This window comes from Vanellus vanellus (assembly GCF_965231255.1).
Source record: "Vanellus vanellus genome assembly, chromosome: 5".
In the NCBI taxonomy this organism is placed as follows: Eukaryota; Metazoa; Chordata; class Aves; order Charadriiformes; family Charadriidae; genus Vanellus; species Vanellus vanellus.
The window spans coordinates 38,532,105-38,551,029 of record NC_138910.1 but is presented as its reverse complement, the minus strand read 5'-3'; the positions used below and the strand labels follow the sequence as shown (position 1 = coordinate 38,551,029).

Sequence of the window (18,925 nt, the reverse complement as noted above, 5' to 3'; positions counted from 1 at the left end):
AGTGTCACAATTGTCACTTAATGTCATCTAGATGTCCAACACGGGAAACTGGATGCATATTCAATACCAGTCTAAATTTCAAGCCCGGAAAGCCTTAAGCAAAGATGGAAAAGTGTTTGGTGACGGTATCATGATTGGTGTCAAGCGGTGTACAGATCAAGTAAGTTACCAGCTGCTTTTATGACATGGAAGGCGCTCTGCTTTTGGGCTTCCTCTTGATTTTCCCTGACCTCTTTTCTTTTTTCCCTTTTTGAATTGCAAAACCTAGCAAGTTAAGTTCTGTAGGTAGAGTCTCTTCTGCCTTACATGAGTTTTTCGTAAGCGTTTGTCCAAATTTGCTGCTGAGAAGGATCACGATTGCAAACCTCTGTGCTGCTTGGAAGTTAGAATGCACAGGATTCTGTTGTTGTACCAGATACGAAGGGAAACCATAACATAGGAGACACTTGAGCTACAAGAGTTTCCGAGACGGGAATTGGTAGCTGGAACGCTACAAGTAACGATCTAAGACACTCAATTGTCAGGTATCTGGTCTTTGTTGCTTTTGAAATGCCTGTTTTTTGTGGCTAGTGTCCGCTTTGAAATATCCCTAACCAAAGCCATAGTCATTAGCCTGTATGTTTGGAGGCAAGAGAGACTGCTGGAGACCAATGCATTTGAGGGTTTGGCCTTAGTCTGTAAAGCTCTGCCTTGCAATTGGCAATTGGATAGGATGGATTTGGCATCAGTGCTTCGGCTTCTGATTGAAAAGGAGCAGGTAGTTCCATGGGTCAGTTCCCCTTGTGTTGAGCAGAGGCAGCTGCCACCCCCACGGGACGCTACCCCTATGCTGTATTTTGGATAGCCGTCTGCGGCCAGACGGGCTTCTCAATGTCTGTCGTCCCGATGGGCTTCTCAATGTCTGTCGTCCCGAGGCTGTTGAAGGCTGTGCTCTGCTGAGTCTAATGCAGCAAATCGGGTCTCCCCAGGCTGGTTGCCATTTCCCGTCTTGTGTTCTCTGGGTTCTTGTGGAACTTGTGGTTCCCATCGGGTCGCTTGCTGCCCCTTCCATTCTGCACGCATTCCCTTCCAAACACAGCTGACAAAAATGGAGCCTTCTGCCTCCTTTTCTAGCATTTGCCAAGGGGACTGAGTGAAACTCCTTGGCAAACTGAACCTGAGCCAAAAGCTGCCAGCGGGTAAAGGACTGGAGAGGCTCCTCTAGGGCTCGGCTAGAATATTCTTAGAAGTCTTTGGAAAGAGGATGTTGTGCTACGTGTGTTCATCTGGGCCTGAAAAAAAGTTACTTCTTGAAGACTGCTGCAAGTCTTACCATTTTTTATTTTCTCTGCACTGTTTCAAACTTGGCTGCCGCTTAGGACCTACAGTGAACAGATGACAAGCTTCCACTGCTGTGCAATGGCATAATGCAACCTATCAATGCTTGCAGTGAGAGAAATGCTTGGTGGTGCTCTGTACTGACAGGCAATTTACCTGTCAATTTACCTTGCTGGCTCAGAAATGTGAACGGATGTTATGAGACGATTCCGGATAATAATTCTAGATACTAAAGGTTGAAGTACTGCTTTGTGGTACTTGCTTACATTCTACTATGCCTCTTCTTAAGAGTGTGATGGCCAACTTGGAAAGAAGCTCTAGATCGTCAATGCCTTCAGTTTGTACCCCAAGGTTTCCTACGATGAGACCTCTTGCCCCAGCATATCAAGCTTCCGTGAGACACTATCAGGTATTTTAAGGGAACAGAAGTGCGTGTTTCTTTGTGCTGTCTCCTCTGAGTTGGATGAGGCTGTACGCTCAATCACTTCCACGTGACTTTGGCCTCGATCTTCTCCTCCTGTCATTTCTTTAAAGATGTGCCTCAAGTACAACCTTACTCTCTTCAGGCTCTGAAATAACGATAATACTGATAATGATGGTAGTCCTGATAATAATGATAAATGAATTGATGACTTGTCCTGTTTCCAGAGGTTAAGGACTTGTTTTGAAACTCTTTCAAACGTAGTCTGTGCAAATAGAGCAGCACTTGGGAAAAGAAAAAGACCTGGTTGGTATAATGAGAATTAACTGTGTTGACTGACTCTCTCTATTTTCTCTCTTCCTTTTTCCCCCTGCCTTCTAGGTGGTTTCTGGCAGACACGGTCCTAGGAAAGGTGAATTTATTGTATCTAAAGCAATGGGATCTGTGTTTGGTTGGTAATATACAAGAGGAAGTAACACACTAAGTTGGTCAGGGTTTCAAAGATGCTACTGGCATCTGTGGTCAGGTGTAGAAGGACTGGTGGCAGGATTTTAACTTGGGTGTCACCTGTTACAGCGTCAGTTAATTCAGCAGACACGTAGCTTGCACTTTAAATGATGGCAATGTAGACACATTTTTAAACACCGAGCAAATGTAAATAGAAGTGCTTTTTTCCCTTTTGTGCTCTGATTGCCTGATTGTAGAAATCACATCAGTGCTGGCTTTTTTTCCCTCTGTACGTTGCTTCCCCATAAGTTGTACATGTTTAAAATGGCAGCTTTATTTACTGATGCCTTTCATCTTACTGTTTGTTTCTTTTTTTCTTTTTTCTTTTTTTTGTCTGGAAAGGTGGCAGGCTCCTTGGAGAAAGAACACTGTGCATATTTGGCTTCTGGGGACTGGGACTGTTCTTAGTATATGTGATGTTAATTATTTTGTTTGGATTCATTGTTCTTTCATAATTATCTCTGGCAGGGCGTTCTAAATGTCGTAGCAACTTTTTAACTCTGTTTTCTATAGAAAGCTGAATAAATGTAAGTTGTTCTTAGGTTGTTTTTTAAACAAGTGTGAGTTCTGCACATCGTTTTTCCGAACCGTGAAGTATGATGCTGCCTAACGATTCTCAAAGCGTGATCAGCCGAGCAGATGCTGCTGATTTTTACCGCAGTGGTAGCAACCAGCGTTAAAACTAGCTCATGTTTAAATGTCGTCTCCGTGGGTCTTTTACAGCAGCACGCACGTAACAGGTAGGAAACTGTAGCATTCTAAGCTATGAAATGTTGAGTTGAAAGAGCTGAATAGAAAAACGCAACGTGTCCGTGGAATACCCTGTTGGTCAGCTGGGGTCAGCTGTCCCGGCTGTGTCTCCTGCCAGCTTCTCGGGCACCCCCAGCCTACTGGCTGGTGGGGTGCTGTGAGAAGCAGAAAAGGCCTGGACCCGGTGTAAGCGCTACTCAGCAGTAACTCAAATGTCCCTGTGTGTTTCGATTTGGTGTCTGTGTTGGTGTGGGTCAACATCAGCATTTCCGTTTGGGTCAGGAGTGTGATTGCCAGGTGAATACCCAGGCATACCTATTTCCGTGCTTTGCTTCACGCTGCAGCGTGGTCTGAAAGTTCTTCAGCTGCACTTCTCTGATGCCACGACACCAAAAGGTTAGTCCAGGAGCATGCCTAATGTCCCTCGGATGCTAATGTGGTCCCTACAGGGGGGTTCTCCACCCGGTGTGCGAGAGCCAATCAACACACTGAGTCGAGATAGTTGTTTTCATTTCAATTCTGCAGGATCAGGTGCCGGGCATTTAACAAGAGCCAGCGCACCTCACGTTGCCAACCACCCCGCTGAGTCTCCAGGATGAAGCTCCTGTACCGGAGAATCCAGGGGCGGAGGAGCTCGCTGAGTAAGAATCCCGTGTAAGGATGACAAAACACGCAAAAGAGACAACAAATAATTGTGGAACATTCCCTCCCCTTTAAGAGGCATTTGATCGCTTGGCGTACCCAGACTTTTACCGGGATACAGTTTTCCAGGCAATACTTCAAAAGGATTCGGTCCTTGCCTCGCTCCTGGAGCAATTCGGAACCCCTGTGAATGAAATGAGGCCCGTTATCAGAGGAGGACCCCTCAGGAGTTCCCAATCTAGGAATTACTTCTTTTAACAGAGCTTTGACAACTTCTCTCGCCCAATTGGTGCGGCAAGGGAAAGCTTCCGGCCAGCTCGAAAAGGTGTCTCCCAAAACAAGCCGAGATTTGAACTTTTCTCTGAGTTGCCAAAATGTGGAATCTCTTTGCCAGTGTTGCCCGGGAGCTATCCCTGTTGGGGGATAGTAGTTGCTTAGTGTAAATAAGTAAGTTTTAATGAGAATAAATTACTTTGGGTGTGATTTGCGCTGTTTGCCTAGGTTTACTTGGCACGAGGAGCTAGATTTGTTGAAGCCTTCAGGCGGGCATAGAGTTCTTTTTCTTAGTGATTTTCCTCGCAGCTGGTAGAGGGCTGTGTTTAGTCTTTTCCTATGGGGAAGATGTTGATATCGCACTGATGTTTCTGTAGTGTTTTTCCCAAGCCTGGGACTCTTCAGTTCTCCATGTTCTTCCAGGAGCGCAGGTGCACAAGGAGTGTAAGCCAGAAGATAAGGAGGCTCCAACCCTGGGCTGAAACTGCAGATCAACAAGAGAAGAGTCAGCCTGCCCGGACACAGAAGGCGGCGGCAGCAGCCAGATGTTAGAAGACACCAGGCCAAGAATCACCTTGGGACTAAAGGACGCGTGGAGAGCGTGTGGAGAGCGCGTGAGGGGCGGGGGTATAGATCACGAGTGTGTAATTGCCCAGGGATTTCTTTGTTGGCGGTCCCTGTCTTTTGGAGGCACCCAGCCCGGGCTGTCAGTGCTGCTGTACCTCTCAATTAAATTCATTATTTTATAAAATCCGAGGCCTGAGACTCTGATGCGGGAAACTTAGGGCCAAGCCTGAAGAAGAAGGAAGTGCACTGGAGAGTAGGGGTGTGGGGGGTGGGGGGCGTGGGAGGGGGGGTGTGGGGGGGTGTGGGGGTGTGGTGTAAATTAGTATTTAATGAAATACTAATCATGAAATAAAAAGAAATAATGAAAAATATAGACAAAACCGTATCAAGCTCCCGAGATGACAGTCGCGACGCTGGCTGGCACTGGGGCAGTCCCAGGCTGGACTCAGTGACGGACGGGAACTGAATTCCGGATCTGCATTCAGGATCAGGATCACAGGCAGACGAAGAGAGTCCTCCTCAGACGTCGGCCACTGGAGGAAGAGAGCTGACCCTTTGATCCCTCAGTTTTTATACTGAGCATGAGGCAGATGGGATGGAATACCCTGTTGGTCAGGTTTGGGTCACCTGTCCTGTCCGCTCCTCCCTGCAGGTGGGACCCCACTATGCTTTTCCGCTTCCGACCCTCCAGCGGGGCAAATAACAAAGTTGGTTGGCCTTGGGTGTTATAGCAATAAGCATAAGCAAGAGCCTCTCTGCATACCATGCCTGGGCATCAGCTATAAACAATTGGTCTTATCACTCTGAGAGAGTGAGCACTCTCTGCACAAGATGCAGTTAATTTCAGTAGTTGGAGAGGCCCAGCTAAGAAGCGACGTTACCGAACAAAATTGGTTCTGTTTTACCTCAAACCCGGACACTCCCCAGTTGGGACGGCTCAGCCCCGTCCCAACCACAGCGTCTTGCTCAGCTCTGGACTCTGTTCGGTGACATCCCTGATGGGCACCCGGGTTACAGGGGGAAGCTGGAGCTGGTCCCCAGTAAAACCCCCAAAGCGCGGAGGGAGAGACAAGTCAGGTTTCTGGCTCGGGGCGCTTTGTGCTCCACGGTGGGCTTCCGAAGAAACCTCCGCGCAGGCAGACGCAGGAAATGCCTTTTCCTGCCTTTGTGGACTGAGGCTTCTGCAGCCCCGGGCGCCCCTAGCCCACCTGCCTCCGCCTCCGCCTTTGCCTCTGCCGGAGCCGCTCAGCCCTCGCTCAGCCCCGGAGGGCTTTTCTCAGCACCCCTGCGGCTTTTCCTCGGGGAAGAGCATTCGCCCTGCAGTGCCTTCAGGCAGAACCCAGGTTTCCCCGCCGCCCGGGCGCATACGGCCGCCTTCGCCGCGGAGCCGCCGTCCGCAGGTGAGCCGGGCCGCGGGGCCGCCCCCCCTTCCCGGCCTCGCGCCCCCTCCGGCTCTGCCGGCCGCCGCCTGGCCCCGCGCGCGCCGGGCCGGGCCGGGGCGGGGCGGGGCGGGCCGGGCCGGGTCGTGCCGCGCGGCCCTTGGTCGCGTGCGGGGCCGTTGGGCGGCGCGAGGTGCCTCAGAGGCGGCTGCTGCCCGGACGAGGCTGCCCGGCTCGTCCCCCCGGCGCTGCCCGCCCTCCGCTGGCCTGCTGAGTAGGCCCGGACCGGGGCTGTCCGTCGCTTCTGGCGGTGCTGCACGTTGGGGGAGTCCGGAGGCCGCGGGGCTGAAGTTGGGTGATGGGAGACGGCGCCAGGATGAGCCCCTTCTCCTGGGGTAAAGCGAAAAGGCTTGTGGGTTTAAACCAAGGGGCCGGTGCTCCGGGGTATAAGATCCGCCCCTGAAGCACCCCGAAAGCAGGTACAGCTCAGGGGGGTGGCGAGTGCGGCTGCGGTGGCAGGGCCTCGGTGAAGTCGCGACGTGGCTGGCGTGAGCCCGCGGTGCTGTGTTGGAGTACATTCCCCTGTCTAGGGTGCGGAACCGGCCAGCAGGGCAGGAGAATCCAGCCTTGGCATGATGGCCTTTACCAAAGAAAGACCTTTGAAACAACCCCATAATTACCCTCTAACCCGGAAATCCAGCTGTAGCCGAAGCAGTGTGTTCTAACAATGAAGTCTCAGCGTGGCAGTTCTTGTCATTGCAAAAAAATGCCAGATTATGATAAACTTTTATTACTTGTAAAATACGTTATTAGAACAAACTTAGTCACTTAGTGTACATTGTTTTACGTTTTTTTAATGGAACATCCATTTATGCTGTAGAAAAGTCTCGATCACTTGGCTGCTTCCATGGTTTTTTGTGTGTTTTTTTTTCATTAATACAGGAGCTGAGCCAAAGAGTCCTGGCTCCCGAACATCTCCAGTACCTGAGGAGAGTTTTGAGTTTCTTCCTGAATTCTTGATGGGCAATTTACCTATACCAGAGGCTCCGGAACCCTATGCTTTAAACAGCCGTGCAGTTGGTGTAATGGAAATGAGCTCTCCGCTACTTGCAGGTCAGAATTCGTCTGATTCTTGTCTGGTCGCCCTAAATAAAAGCCTTCTAAGGAAATAGATATGAAATTGAAAATAATTGTGTGAATTTCACCTAACTGTTTTTAAAAGGGTTTATTACAGCCTCAGGGTATGAACTCTAGAAAAGTGGGAACCAGTAAGGTACTAAGGTGGGCCTCCCAAAATGAGTGGTTAAGTATGCCACTGAAGCCGAAAACCTTGATGGGGGTAGAGCGCTTTGCAGAATACACCCTAAGAGTTCTTGGATGCGTTAAAGAGGTCAGAGAGGAGTCTTGACGGTCAGGATTTAGGACTGAAGATTTAGGACTCTTTGGAAGAGCTTAATTTTCCAAATGTTTTGCAAGTGAAAACCGTGGAGTCAAACTAACCCCCTCCCCCCCAACCCGGCCGGGGTAAACACCCGCAAAGTGTTCAGAGCTATGTCATGATCTTTCAGTCGGTTTAATTCTCGGTTGTACTGGAGGAGGCAGTGTCTGACACATGTGTGATATTCTTCCGTAGAACGACCGAGGCTGCAGAGTTGGGGAGGCCGGATGGTTTTGCAAGCCTCCAGCGAAAGAATCCAGAGTCTTTCCTGGCTGAATTTCCTGCTGAAGTTTCAAGAACAAGTAGCAGTGGAGTAAACTTGCAAGTCTTCTCAGGCTCTTCGTTTATTCCTTTTGATTGCAGGAGGATCTCCCCGACCAGCAGTAGTCCCGACGCCTAAAGCGAAAAGCAGTGCACCGCCAGTTCGAAGCCTTTATGATGAATTATCTAGTCCTGCACTTGGATCGATGCCTCTAAGCTCAGGAAGACCAGTAAGTGGCTTAGGTACTGGCCTGTTGGAAGCAGAAGAGGGGAGGTAGTTTACTGCTTCCGTGAGTTCTTTTAACTCCGTTGTCAGCAAACTGGCTGGTGAGCCTTCAGGTCCTGCTGCTGCTTAGTCTGGTTGCTTGGTGTGCCTGTTCCTGTGTAGCCTAACTGCGAGCTGCCGTTGTGGAGCCGTCTCCTGTTGTTAGTGATTTTCGGTGCTGTAGAGAATGCAAAGTGCAAATCTTGCCTCTGTTATGCTTTGTCCATGACAAATGCAGACTTGTGAGAGCTTTTTACCTTCTTGTAAATCTATGGGGCTGCTGATTGCCCGAAGGGCCCAAATTTGTGTTCTCTTTTCTGTTAGTGGGCACTAGAGGCATTTACTGAGCTAGGAGGACTTTTGTGCGGAGGGAAAGATGTCATCAAACTTTGGGGAGGGAGACGGGGTCAATTTTGAAAGTAACAAAAAATTTCTGCAAGGTCATTCTAATAATAAGCTCCAACACTTACCTCAAGCAAGCAGCCAAACATTAGTAGGTTCTCTTTTGGTGAACATGATTCTTTAGATGCAAGGAGAAGGCCTCACTGAATGTGCAGTCCTTTTTTGTGTGTTACCTTCTGAAAAGTTTATTTTTAAAGTTCAATTACTCTGCGAAGCACAGAACCCAACTGTCCTAAAGGACTGGATATTTTAAAAAACAAAAATAAAGAAAGACCAGCTCTCAGAATACATGTTGCTAGGCAGAGTGGTGCTCAAGTTTGTTTGATCTTGCATCTGAGACGTGCCCTGATTCAGACTAAAAATGTACTAAAATTGTTTTGGATATTGAAATCCTTCTATGTTAAAAAGCAAATAACTCCTGGCTGCTAAAGCTGGAAGTATACTTTCCTTTAGCACAGTTGCAGTAAGGAGTTGAGAGGATAAGGAAGTCAGTGGTGAGGAATACCAGTGGGGATGATGCTCTCGTGATTTGTAAGCCTTTTAGACAGTGAAAATCAGATGCTGGTGACTAATGATCCTGGCATGCTTTCCATCAGGATGCAGGTGAATGTGTGAATTGCTCTACTACAGCACTGGCGAGATGCCTGTTTTTTTGAAAAAGTAAATCTTGCAGATTTCTGAGTATCGATACCAAGAGCTGCTTGGTTTCACAAAGCATATGCGATTGGTGTTAGGTAAGGGATTCTTCAGTTCCTATTGCCTAAAGCTCACCCTAAGCCTAACTAAGCTTTCTTCTTGTGTACTGGTAGCTCTTTCTTGTTAGATGCTAAAATATTGCAGACAGTGCCTGAATCCTGTTGCTTGTGGCGCTTCCCTTCAGGAGTTTGCTCTACACTCCCATGCTATCTCTGATCGTTGCACTGAAGCCTCTGATCAGGAAAGTTAACTGCCTTCTCTTCTAAGGCTTAGTCATCAGCTGGAAATGCCAGAATGGCATTCCAGAGGCCGACTGGCTGTCCAGACAATCTGCTAGGCAGCGTGCTAGAACGTAATACCATTGTCAAATCACTTTTCGTTGCTAACTTTTAATAATCTTGTATGAAATGTACTTGGAAATGCCTGGAAATGCTCTCGGCTGATCTGAGAAGTGCACCTGTAAGAATGATTTGTTACTCTTTCTGTATTTTACTGCAGGCCAGCTTCTCTCTAACACAAAGCCCATTGGTTGGAACTCTGCCAGCAACTCCTGGAACAGGTAGATATCATGTCAAAATAGATAATCGACTGTCTTACAGCTTTCCTTAAGAAAGAAAAACCATTACTGTTCAAGCTGCATCAACTCCTTGCTAGTTGACGAAGGACTTGTATCTTTCTTTACGGGCTTTTCAAAAGAGATGTGGATGTGAACGGGAAATGGTTTTCCACTTTGAGATAAACTAAATTGCAATCAGCTTTGTTTATTCCTTATTCAAGTGTGTTGTTGAAGTGAGCACAGAGGTAGTTGTGCTTGAGTGAAGCTGCTGAGATCTATGGGTCGCCTTGAATCTTCATAAGGTTTCTGATCTTGAGTTTAGGCTCCTAAGCTGATCTGTCTTGCAAAAGTGATTTGTTAAACAATGCCATTTCAATTTAACAGCTTCAGGGACGTTCACTCCTGCGAGTGCCAGGCAGCCTAGCAAGAGCACTCCATCTCCTGCTCAACAAGATCCTTTTTATACTCAGGGTGGATCCCTAAGTGCAGCGGATCAACTTGATGGCACATGGGTAACTGTATTTGGGTAAGTAGACTTCCAAAGCATGAGAAAAATCACGGGTGAAATCCTGGCAACGTGTGGCAAGGAGGCCTTGGACGTTGCTGTTGTCTGGCATTCCTAGGTTCTGCCGGAAGTACAGCTGCGGCTGAAGCCAGTCAATGCCCCTGTTCTAGTGAAGCACCTTAACTTAAGCTGCATGTTATTTTTTTCCAGTTAGAAAGGCAGCATTCTGCCATTGGGGTGTGGTGAAGGAAGAAAGCCTAGAAGATAATATTCCTGCAGGCCCTGCTTCTAAAATGGCATTAACACACTGGTCTCTTCTGGATTTCTAAACCCCCTTCCTAGGCTCCTGTTTTAGCACCAGATTTCATAAAGTGCTCCCGGTAAATTCTGGATTCTTTTTTTTTTCGGTTTTTCAGATTTACTCCGGCATCAGCTTCCTATATTCTTCAACAGTTTGGGCAGTATGGAACCATCTTAAAGCATGTGGTATGTCTTAGTTTGAGATTTATTTCTGAAAACGTTGTGGCTCATTCTTTAAAAGGCTGAGTGTCACAATTGTCACTTAATGTCATCTAGATGTCCAACACGGGAAACTGGATGCATATTCAATACCAGTCTAAATTTCAAGCCCGGAAAGCCTTAAGCAAAGATGGAAAAGTGTTTGGTGACGGTATCATGATTGGTGTCAAGCGGTGTACAGATCAAGTAAGTTACCAGCTGCTTTTATGACATGGAAGGCGCTCTGCTTTTGGGCTTCCTCTTGATTTTCCCTGACCTCTTTTCTTTTTTCCCTTTTTGAATTGCAAAACCTAGCAAGTTAAGTTCTGTAGGTAGAGTCTCTTCTGCCTTACATGAGTTTTTCGTAAGCGTTTGTCCAAATTTGCTGCTGAGAAGGATCACGATTGCAAACCTCTGTGCTGCTTGGAAGTTAGAATGCACAGGATTCTGTTGTTGTACCAGATACGAAGGGAAACCATAACATAGGAGACACTTGAGCTACAAGAGTTTCCGAGACGGGAATTGGTAGCTGGAACGCTACAAGTAACGATCTAAGACACTCAATTGTCAGGTATCTGGTCTTTGTTGCTTTTGAAATGCCTGTTTTTTGTGGCTAGTGTCCGCTTTGAAATATCCCTAACCAAAGCCATAGTCATTAGCCTGTATGTTTGGAGGCAAGAGAGACTGCTGGAGACCAATGCATTTGAGGGTTTGGCCTTAGTCTGTAAAGCTCTGCCTTGCAATTGGCAATTGGATAGGATGGATTTGGCATCAGTGCTTCGGCTTCTGATTGAAAAGGAGCAGGTAGTTCCATGGGTCAGTTCCCCTTGTGTTGAGCAGAGGCAGCTGCCACCCCCACGGGACGCTACCCCTATGCTGTATTTTGGATAGCCGTCTGCGGCCAGACGGGCTTCTCAATGTCTGTCGTCCCGATGGGCTTCTCAATGTCTGTCGTCCCGAGGCTGTTGAAGGCTGTGCTCTGCTGAGTCTAATGCAGCAAATCGGGTCTCCCCAGGCTGGTTGCCATTTCCCGTCTTGTGTTCTCTGGGTTCTTGTGGAACTTGTGGTTCCCATCGGGTCGCTTGCTGCCCCTTCCATTCTGCACGCATTCCCTTCCAAACACAGCTGACAAAAATGGAGCCTTCTGCCTCCTTTTCTAGCATTTGCCAAGGGGACTGAGTGAAACTCCTTGGCAAACTGAACCTGAGCCAAAAGCTGCCAGCGGGTAAAGGACTGGAGAGGCTCCTCTAGGGCTCGGCTAGAATATTCTTAGAAGTCTTTGGAAAGAGGATGTTGTGCTACGTGTGTTCATCTGGGCCTGAAAAAAAGTTACTTCTTGAAGACTGCTGCAAGTCTTACCATTTTTTATTTTCTCTGCACTGTTTCAAACTTGGCTGCCGCTTAGGACCTACAGTGAACAGATGACAAGCTTCCACTGCTGTGCAATGGCATAATGCAACCTATCAATGCTTGCAGTGAGAGAAATGCTTGGTGGTGCTCTGTACTGACAGGCAATTTACCTGTCAATTTACCTTGCTGGCTCAGAAATGTGAACGGATGTTATGAGACGATTCCGGATAATAATTCTAGATACTAAAGGTTGAAGTACTGCTTTGTGGTACTTGCTTACATTCTACTATGCCTCTTCTTAAGAGTGTGATGGCCAACTTGGAAAGAAGCTCTAGATCGTCAATGCCTTCAGTTTGTACCCCAAGGTTTCCTACGATGAGACCTCTTGCCCCAGCATATCAAGCTTCCGTGAGACACTATCAGGTATTTTAAGGGAACAGAAGTGCGTGTTTCTTTGTGCTGTCTCCTCTGAGTTGGATGAGGCTGTACGCTCAATCACTTCCACGTGACTTTGGCCTCGATCTTCTCCTCCTGTCATTTCTTTAAAGATGTGCCTCAAGTACAACCTTACTCTCTTCAGGCTCTGAAATAACGATAATACTGATAATGATGGTAGTCCTGATAATAATGATAAATGAATTGATGACTTGTCCTGTTTCCAGAGGTTAAGGACTTGTTTTGAAACTCTTTCAAACGTAGTCTGTGCAAATAGAGCAGCACTTGGGAAAAGAAAAAGACCTGGTTGGTATAATGAGAATTAACTGTGTTGACTGACTCTCTCTATTTTCTCTCTTCCTTTTTCCCCCTGCCTTCTAGGTGGTTTCTGGCAGACACGGTCCTAGAAAAGGTAAAAGTATTTTACCTAGAGCAATGGGATCTGTGTTTGGTTGGTAATATACAAGAGGAAGTAACACACTAAGTTGGTCAGGGTTTCAAAGATGCTACTGGCATCTGTGGTCAGGTGTAGAAGGACTGGTGGCAGGATTTTAACTTGCGTGTCACCTGTTACAGCGTCAGTTAATTCAGCAGACACGTAGCTTGCACTTTAAATGATGGCAATGTAGACACATTTTTAAACACCGAGCAAATGTAAATAGAAGTGCTTTTTTCCCTTTTGTGCTCTGATTGCCTGATTGTAGAAATCACATCAGTGCTGGCTTTTTTTCCCTCTGTACGTTGCTTCCCCATAAGTTGTACATGTTTAAAATGGCAGCTTTATTTACTGATGCCTTTCATCTTACTGTTTGTTTCTTTTTTTCTTTTTTCTTTTTTTTGTCTGGAAAGGTGGCAGGCTCCTTGGAGAAAGAACACTGTGCATATTTGGCTTCTGGGGACTGGGACTGTTCTTAGTATATGTGATGTTAATTATTTTGTTTGGATTCATTGTTCTTTCATAATTATCTCTGGCAGGGCGTTCTAAATGTCGTAGCAACTTTTTAACTCTGTTTTCTATAGAAAGCTGAATAAATGTAAGTTGTTCTTAGGTTGTTTTTTAAACAAGCGTGAGTTCTGCACATCGTTTTTCCGAACCGTGAAGTATGATGCTGCCTAACGATTCTCAAAGCGTGATCAGCCGAGCAGATGCTGCTGATTTTTACCGCAGTGGTAGCAACCAGCGTTAAAACTAGCTCATGTTTAAATGTCGTCTCCGTGGGTCTTTTACAGCAGCACGCACGTAACAGGTAGGAAACTGTAGCATTCTAAGCTATGAAATGTTGAGTTGAAAGAGCTGAATAGAAAAACGCAACGTGTCCGTGGAATACCCTGTTGGTCAGCTGGGGTCAGCTGTCCCGGCTGTGTCTCCTGCCAGCTTCTCGGGCACCCCCAGCCTACTGGCTGGTGGGGTGCTGTGAGAAGCAGAAAAGGCCTGGACCCGGTGTAAGCGCTACTCAGCAGTAACTCAAATGTCCCTGTGTGTTTCGATTTGGTGTCTGTGTTGGTGTGGGTCAACATCAGCATTTCCGTTTGGGTCAGGAGTGTGATTGCCAGGTGAATACCCAGGCATACCTATTTCCGTGCTTTGCTTCACGCTGCAGCGTGGTCTGAAAGTTCTTCAGCTGCACTTCTCTGATGCCACGACACCAAAAGGTTAGTCCAGGAGCATGCCTAATGTCCCTCGGATGCTAATGTGGTCCCTACAGGGGGGTTCTCCACCCGGTGTGCGAGAGCCAATCAACACACTGAGTCGAGATAGTTGTTTTCATTTCAATTCTGCAGGATCAGGTGCCGGGCATTTAACAAGAGCCAGCGCACCTCACGTTGCCAACCACCCCGCTGAGTCTCCAGGATGAAGCTCCTGTACCGGAGAATCCAGGGGCGGAGGAGCTCGCTGAGTAAGAATCCCGTGTAAGGATGACAAAACACGCAAAAGAGACAACAAATAATTGTGGAACATTCCCTCCCCTTTAAGAGGCATTTGATCGCTTGGCGTACCCAGACTTTTACCGGGATACAGTTTTCCAGGCAATACTTCAAAAGGATTCGCTCCTTGCCTCGCTCCTGGAGCAATTCGGAACCCCTGTGAATGAAATGAGGCCCGTTATCAGAGGAGGACCCCTCAGGAGTTCCCAATCTAGGAATTACTTCTTTTAACAGAGCTTTGACAACTTCTCTCGCCCAATTGGTGCGGCAAGGGAAAGCTTCCGGCCAGCTCGAAAAGGTGTCTCCCAAAACAAGCCGAGATTTGAACTTTTCTCTGAGTTGCCAAAATGTGGAATCTCTTTGCCAGTGTTGCCCGGGAGCTATCCCTGTTGGGGGATAGTAGTTGCTTAGTGTAAATAAGTAAGTTTTAATGAGAATAAATTACTTTGGGTGTGATTTGCGCTGTTTGCCTAGGTTTACTTGGCACGAGGAGCTAGATTTGTTGAAGCCTTCAGGCGGGCATAGAGTTCTTTTTCTTAGTGATTTTCCTTGCAGCTGGTAGAGGGCTGTGTTTAGTCTTTTCCTATGGGGAAGATGTTGATATCGCACTGATGTTTCTGTAGTGTTTTTCCCAAGCCTGGGACTCTTCAGTTCTCCATGTTCTTCCAGGAACGCAGGTGCCCAAGGAGTGTAAGCCAGAAGATAAGGAGGCTCCAACCCTGGGCTGAAACTGCAGATCAACAAGAGAAGAGCCAGCCTGCCCGGACACAGAAGGCGGCGGCAGCAGCCAGATGTTAGAAGACACCAGGCCAAGAATCACCTTGGGACTAAAGGACGCGTGGAGAGCGTGTGGAGAGCGCGTGAGGGGCGGGGGTATAGATCACGAGTGTGTAATTGCCCAGGGATTTCTTTGTTGGCGGTCCCTGTCTTTTGGAGGCACCCAGCCCGGGCTGTCAGTGCTGCTGTACCTCTCAATTAAATTCATTATTTTATAAAATCCGAGGCCTGAGACTCTGATGCGGGAAACTTAGGGCCAAGCCTGAAGAAGAAGGAAGTGCACTGGAGAGTAGGGGTGTGGGGGGTGGGGGGCGTGGGAGGGGGGGTGTGGGGGGGTGTGGGGGTGTGGTGTAAATTAGTATTTAATGAAATACTAATCATGAAATAAAAAGAAATAATGAAAAATATAGACAAAACCGTATCAAGCTCCCGAGATGACAGTCGCGACGCTGGCTGGCACTGGGGCAGTCCCAGGCTGGACTCAGTGACGGACGGGAACTGAATTCCGGATCTGCATTCAGGATCAGGATCACAGGCAGACGAAGAGAGTCCTCCTCAGACGTCGGCCATTGGAGGAAGAGAGCTGACCCTTTGATCCCTCAGTTTTTATACTGAGCATGAGGCAGATGGGATGGAATACCCTGTTGGTCAGGTTTGGGTCACCTGTCCTGTCCGCTCCTCCCTGCAGGTGGGACCCCACTATGCTTTTCCGCTTCCGACCCTCCAGCGGGGCAAATAACAAAGTTGGTTGGCCTTGGGTGTTACAGCAATAAGCATAAGCAAGAGCCTCTCTGCATACCATGCCTGGGCATCAGCTATAAACAATTGGTCTTATCACTCTGAGAGAGTGAGCACTCTCTGCACAAGATGCAGTTAATTTCAGTAGTTGGAGAGGCCCAGCTAAGAAGCGACGTTACCGAACAAAATTGGTTCTGTTTTACCTCAAACCCGGACACTCCCCAGTTGGGGTTGTGAGTCAACATCACGGTTTCTGAGAGCTGATACCTTCCTTCAGGGTTTCCTCGATGGGATCCAAGAGATTGTTTCCAATGGCACAGGTCAGAGGTAGTCAAGGGGACACGGACAAAAACTGGCATACCCCTACCGCTTGTCTCAGGGGTGCCTGCATTGCCGGTTGGGAGTGTCCCCGGCTCCTCCTGGACACGGGGCTGAAGCTTTCATTTCCCTTCCGCCCTTTTTCTTGAACTCCCCCCCAGGACTTCCCCGTTTGTCTCCTGTCTCTACCTCAGGGTAGAGGGGGACCTGGACAGGCTGGAGAGGTGGGCCCGTGCCAACCTCCTGAAGTTGAACAAGGCCAAGTGCAAGGTCCTACCTCAGGGTCGGGGCAATCCCAAGCACAGATCCAGGCTGGGGGGAGAATGGATCGAGAGCAGCCCTGAGGAGAAGGAGCTGGGGGTGCTGATTGAGGAGAAGCTCAGCATGAGCCGGCAAAGCGTGATCACAGCCCAGAAGGCCAACCGTGTCCTGGGCTGCATCAGAAGATGCGTGGCCAGCAGGTCAAGGGAGGTGATTCTGCCCCTCTACTCTGCTCTGGTGAGACCCCACCTGGAGTACTGCGTCCAGCTCTGGAGCCCCCAACACAGGGAAGACATGGACCTGTTGGAGCGGGCCCAGAGGAGGGCCTCCGAGGTGATCAGAGGGCTGGAGCACCTCTCCTGTGAGGACAGGCTGAGAGAGCTGGGGTTGTTCAGCGTGGAGAAGAGAAGGCTCAAGTGGTTGGTGCGCACTGGAGTCCTGTCCCATCCAATTCTCTGCCACTCATGAGGACTACCAAGATGTGGTGAGGCTATGTTGCGTGAAAATTAGAACAAGCCCTTCAAGTCTCAGATTTCTGGGTTTATTTCCATTCTGTAGAATGGGGGTCCAGCCATTTAACAACAGCCAGCACACCTCATGTTTCCAAACACCCGATATTTACTACAGTCAAACACAGCCAATTGGTCAGTAATGATTCCCTGGGCACTCCTGATGAGACATCTGCATCCAAGCTCATGTTTAATCCAGTCAGGGAGGTTACCCGATGAGCATGCTCATGAGTCACAAAGGGGGGGTGTCTTTTAGCACCAGAACTACCCAGGGGCAGTCTGGGATCCCCTCTGGGCTCCCCTTTGGTCCACAAGTTCTCTTTTGGGCTGGCTTCTGTCTAAGTCCGCAACTGCAGAAGAACACGTTGGACCCGTCGTTTCCTTTTGCACCCTCTTCAAGGTCAGGTGCCTTCTGTGACGGCTCAGCCCCGTCCCAACCACAGCGTCTTGCTCAGCTCTGGACTCTGTTCGGTGACATCCCTGATGGGCACCCGGGTTACAGGGGGAAGCTGGAGCTGGTCCCCAGTAAAACCCCCAAAGCGCGGAGGGAGAGACAAGTCAGGTTTCTGGCTCGGGGCGCTTTGTGCTCCACGGTGGGCTTCCGAAGAAACCTCCGCGCAGGCAGACGCAGGAAATGCCTTTTCCTGCCTTTGTGGACTGAGGCTTCTGCAGCCCCGGGCGCCCCTAGCCCACCTGCCTCCGCCTCCGCCTTTGCCTCTGCCGGAGCCGCTCAGCCCTCGCTCAGCCCCGGAGGGCTTTTCTCAGCACCCCTGCGGCTTTTCCTCGGGGAAGAGCACTCGCCCTGCAGTGCCTTCAGGCAGAACCCAGGTTTCCCCGCCGCCCGGGCGCACACGGCCGCCTTCGCCGCGGAGCCGCCGTCCGCAGGTGAGCCGGGCCGCGGGGCCGCCCCCCCTTCCCGGCCTCGCGCCCCCTCCGGCTCTGCCGGCCGCCGCCTGGCCCCGCGCGCGCCGGGCCGGGCCGGGGCGGGGCGGGGCGGGCCGGGCCGGGTCGTGCCGCGCGGCCCTTGTGCGCGTGCGGGGCCGTTGGGCGGCGCGAGGTGCCTCAGAGGCGGCTGCTGCCCGGACGAGGCTGCCCGGCCCGTCCCCCCGGCGCTGCCCGCCCTCCGCTGGCCTGCTGAGTAGGCCCGGACCGGGGCTGTCCGTCGCTTCTGGCGGTGCTGCACGTTGGGGGAGTCCGGAGGCCGCGGGGCTGAAGTTGGGTGATGGGAGACGGCGCCAGGATGAGCCCCTTCTCCTGGGGTAAAGCGAAAAGGCTTGTGGGTTTAAACCAAGGGGCCGGTGCTCCGGGGTATAAGATCCGCCCCTGAAGCACCCCGAAAGCAGGTACAGCTCAGGGGGGTGGCGAGTGCGGCTGCGGTGGCAGGGCCTCGGTGAAGTCGCGACGTGGCTGGCGTGAGCCCGCGGTGCTGTGTTGGAGTACATTCCCCTGTCTAGGGTGCGGAACCGGCCAGCAGGGCAGGAGAATCCAGCCTTGGCATGATGGCCTTTACCAAAGAAAGACCTTTGAAACAACCCCATAATTACCCTCTAACCCGGAAATCCAGCTGTAGCCGAAGCAGTGTGTTCTAACAATGAAGTCTCAGCGTGGCAGTTCTTGTCATTGCAAAAAAATGCCAGATTATGATAAACTTTTATTACTTGTAAAATACGTTATTAGAACAAACTTAGTCACTTAGTGTACATTGTTTTACGTTTTTTTAATGGAACATCCATTTATGCTGTAGAAAAGTCTCGATCACTTGGCTGCTTCCATGGTTTTTTGTGTGTTTTTTTTTCATTAATACAGGAGCTGAGCCAAAGAGTCCTGGCTCCCGAACATCTCCAGTACCTGAGGAGAGTTTTGAGTTTCTTCCTGAATTCTTGATGGGCAATTTACCTATACCAGAGGCTCCGGAACCCTATGCTTTAAACAGCCGTGCAGTTGGTGTAATGGAAATGAGCTCTCCGCTACTTGCAGGTCAGAATTCGTCTGATTCTTGTCTGGTCCCCCTAAATAAAAGCCTTCTAAGGAAATAGATATGAAATTGAAAATAATTGTGTGAATTTCACCTAACTGTTTTTAAAAGGGTTTATTACAGCCTCAGGGTATGAACTCTAGAAAAGTGGGAACCAGT

At 49.2% G+C, this 18,925-nt stretch overlaps 2 protein-coding genes across 2 annotated transcripts in view; both read left to right on the top strand.

The window, feature by feature from the left end:
• Nucleotides 1-6,232: 6,232 nt before the first annotated feature.
• LOC309672461 (nucleoporin NUP35-like) lies at nt 6,233-10,708 on the top strand (the record flags this gene model as incomplete). Its single annotated transcript, XM_082483990.1, has 7 exons — nt 6,233-6,251; nt 6,799-6,969; nt 7,658-7,785; nt 9,417-9,477; nt 9,859-10,000; nt 10,396-10,465; nt 10,556-10,708. 7 exons carry the CDS (start codon nt 6,233-6,235, stop codon nt 10,706-10,708), a joined length of 744 nt encoding a protein of 247 aa, XP_082340116.1.
• A 7,323-nt stretch (nt 10,709-18,031) lies between these two features.
• LOC309672460 (nucleoporin NUP35-like) overlaps nt 18,032-18,925 on the top strand; it is a gene marked incomplete at both ends in the record, with an annotated part of 61,409 nt that continues 60,515 nt past the window's right edge. The window contains 2 exons of the mRNA XM_082483989.1: nt 18,032-18,050; nt 18,598-18,768. Of these exons, the coding sequence (XP_082340115.1) occupies nt 18,032-18,050; nt 18,598-18,768 (190 nt within the window). The remainder of the gene's footprint in view (nt 18,051-18,597; nt 18,769-18,925) is intronic.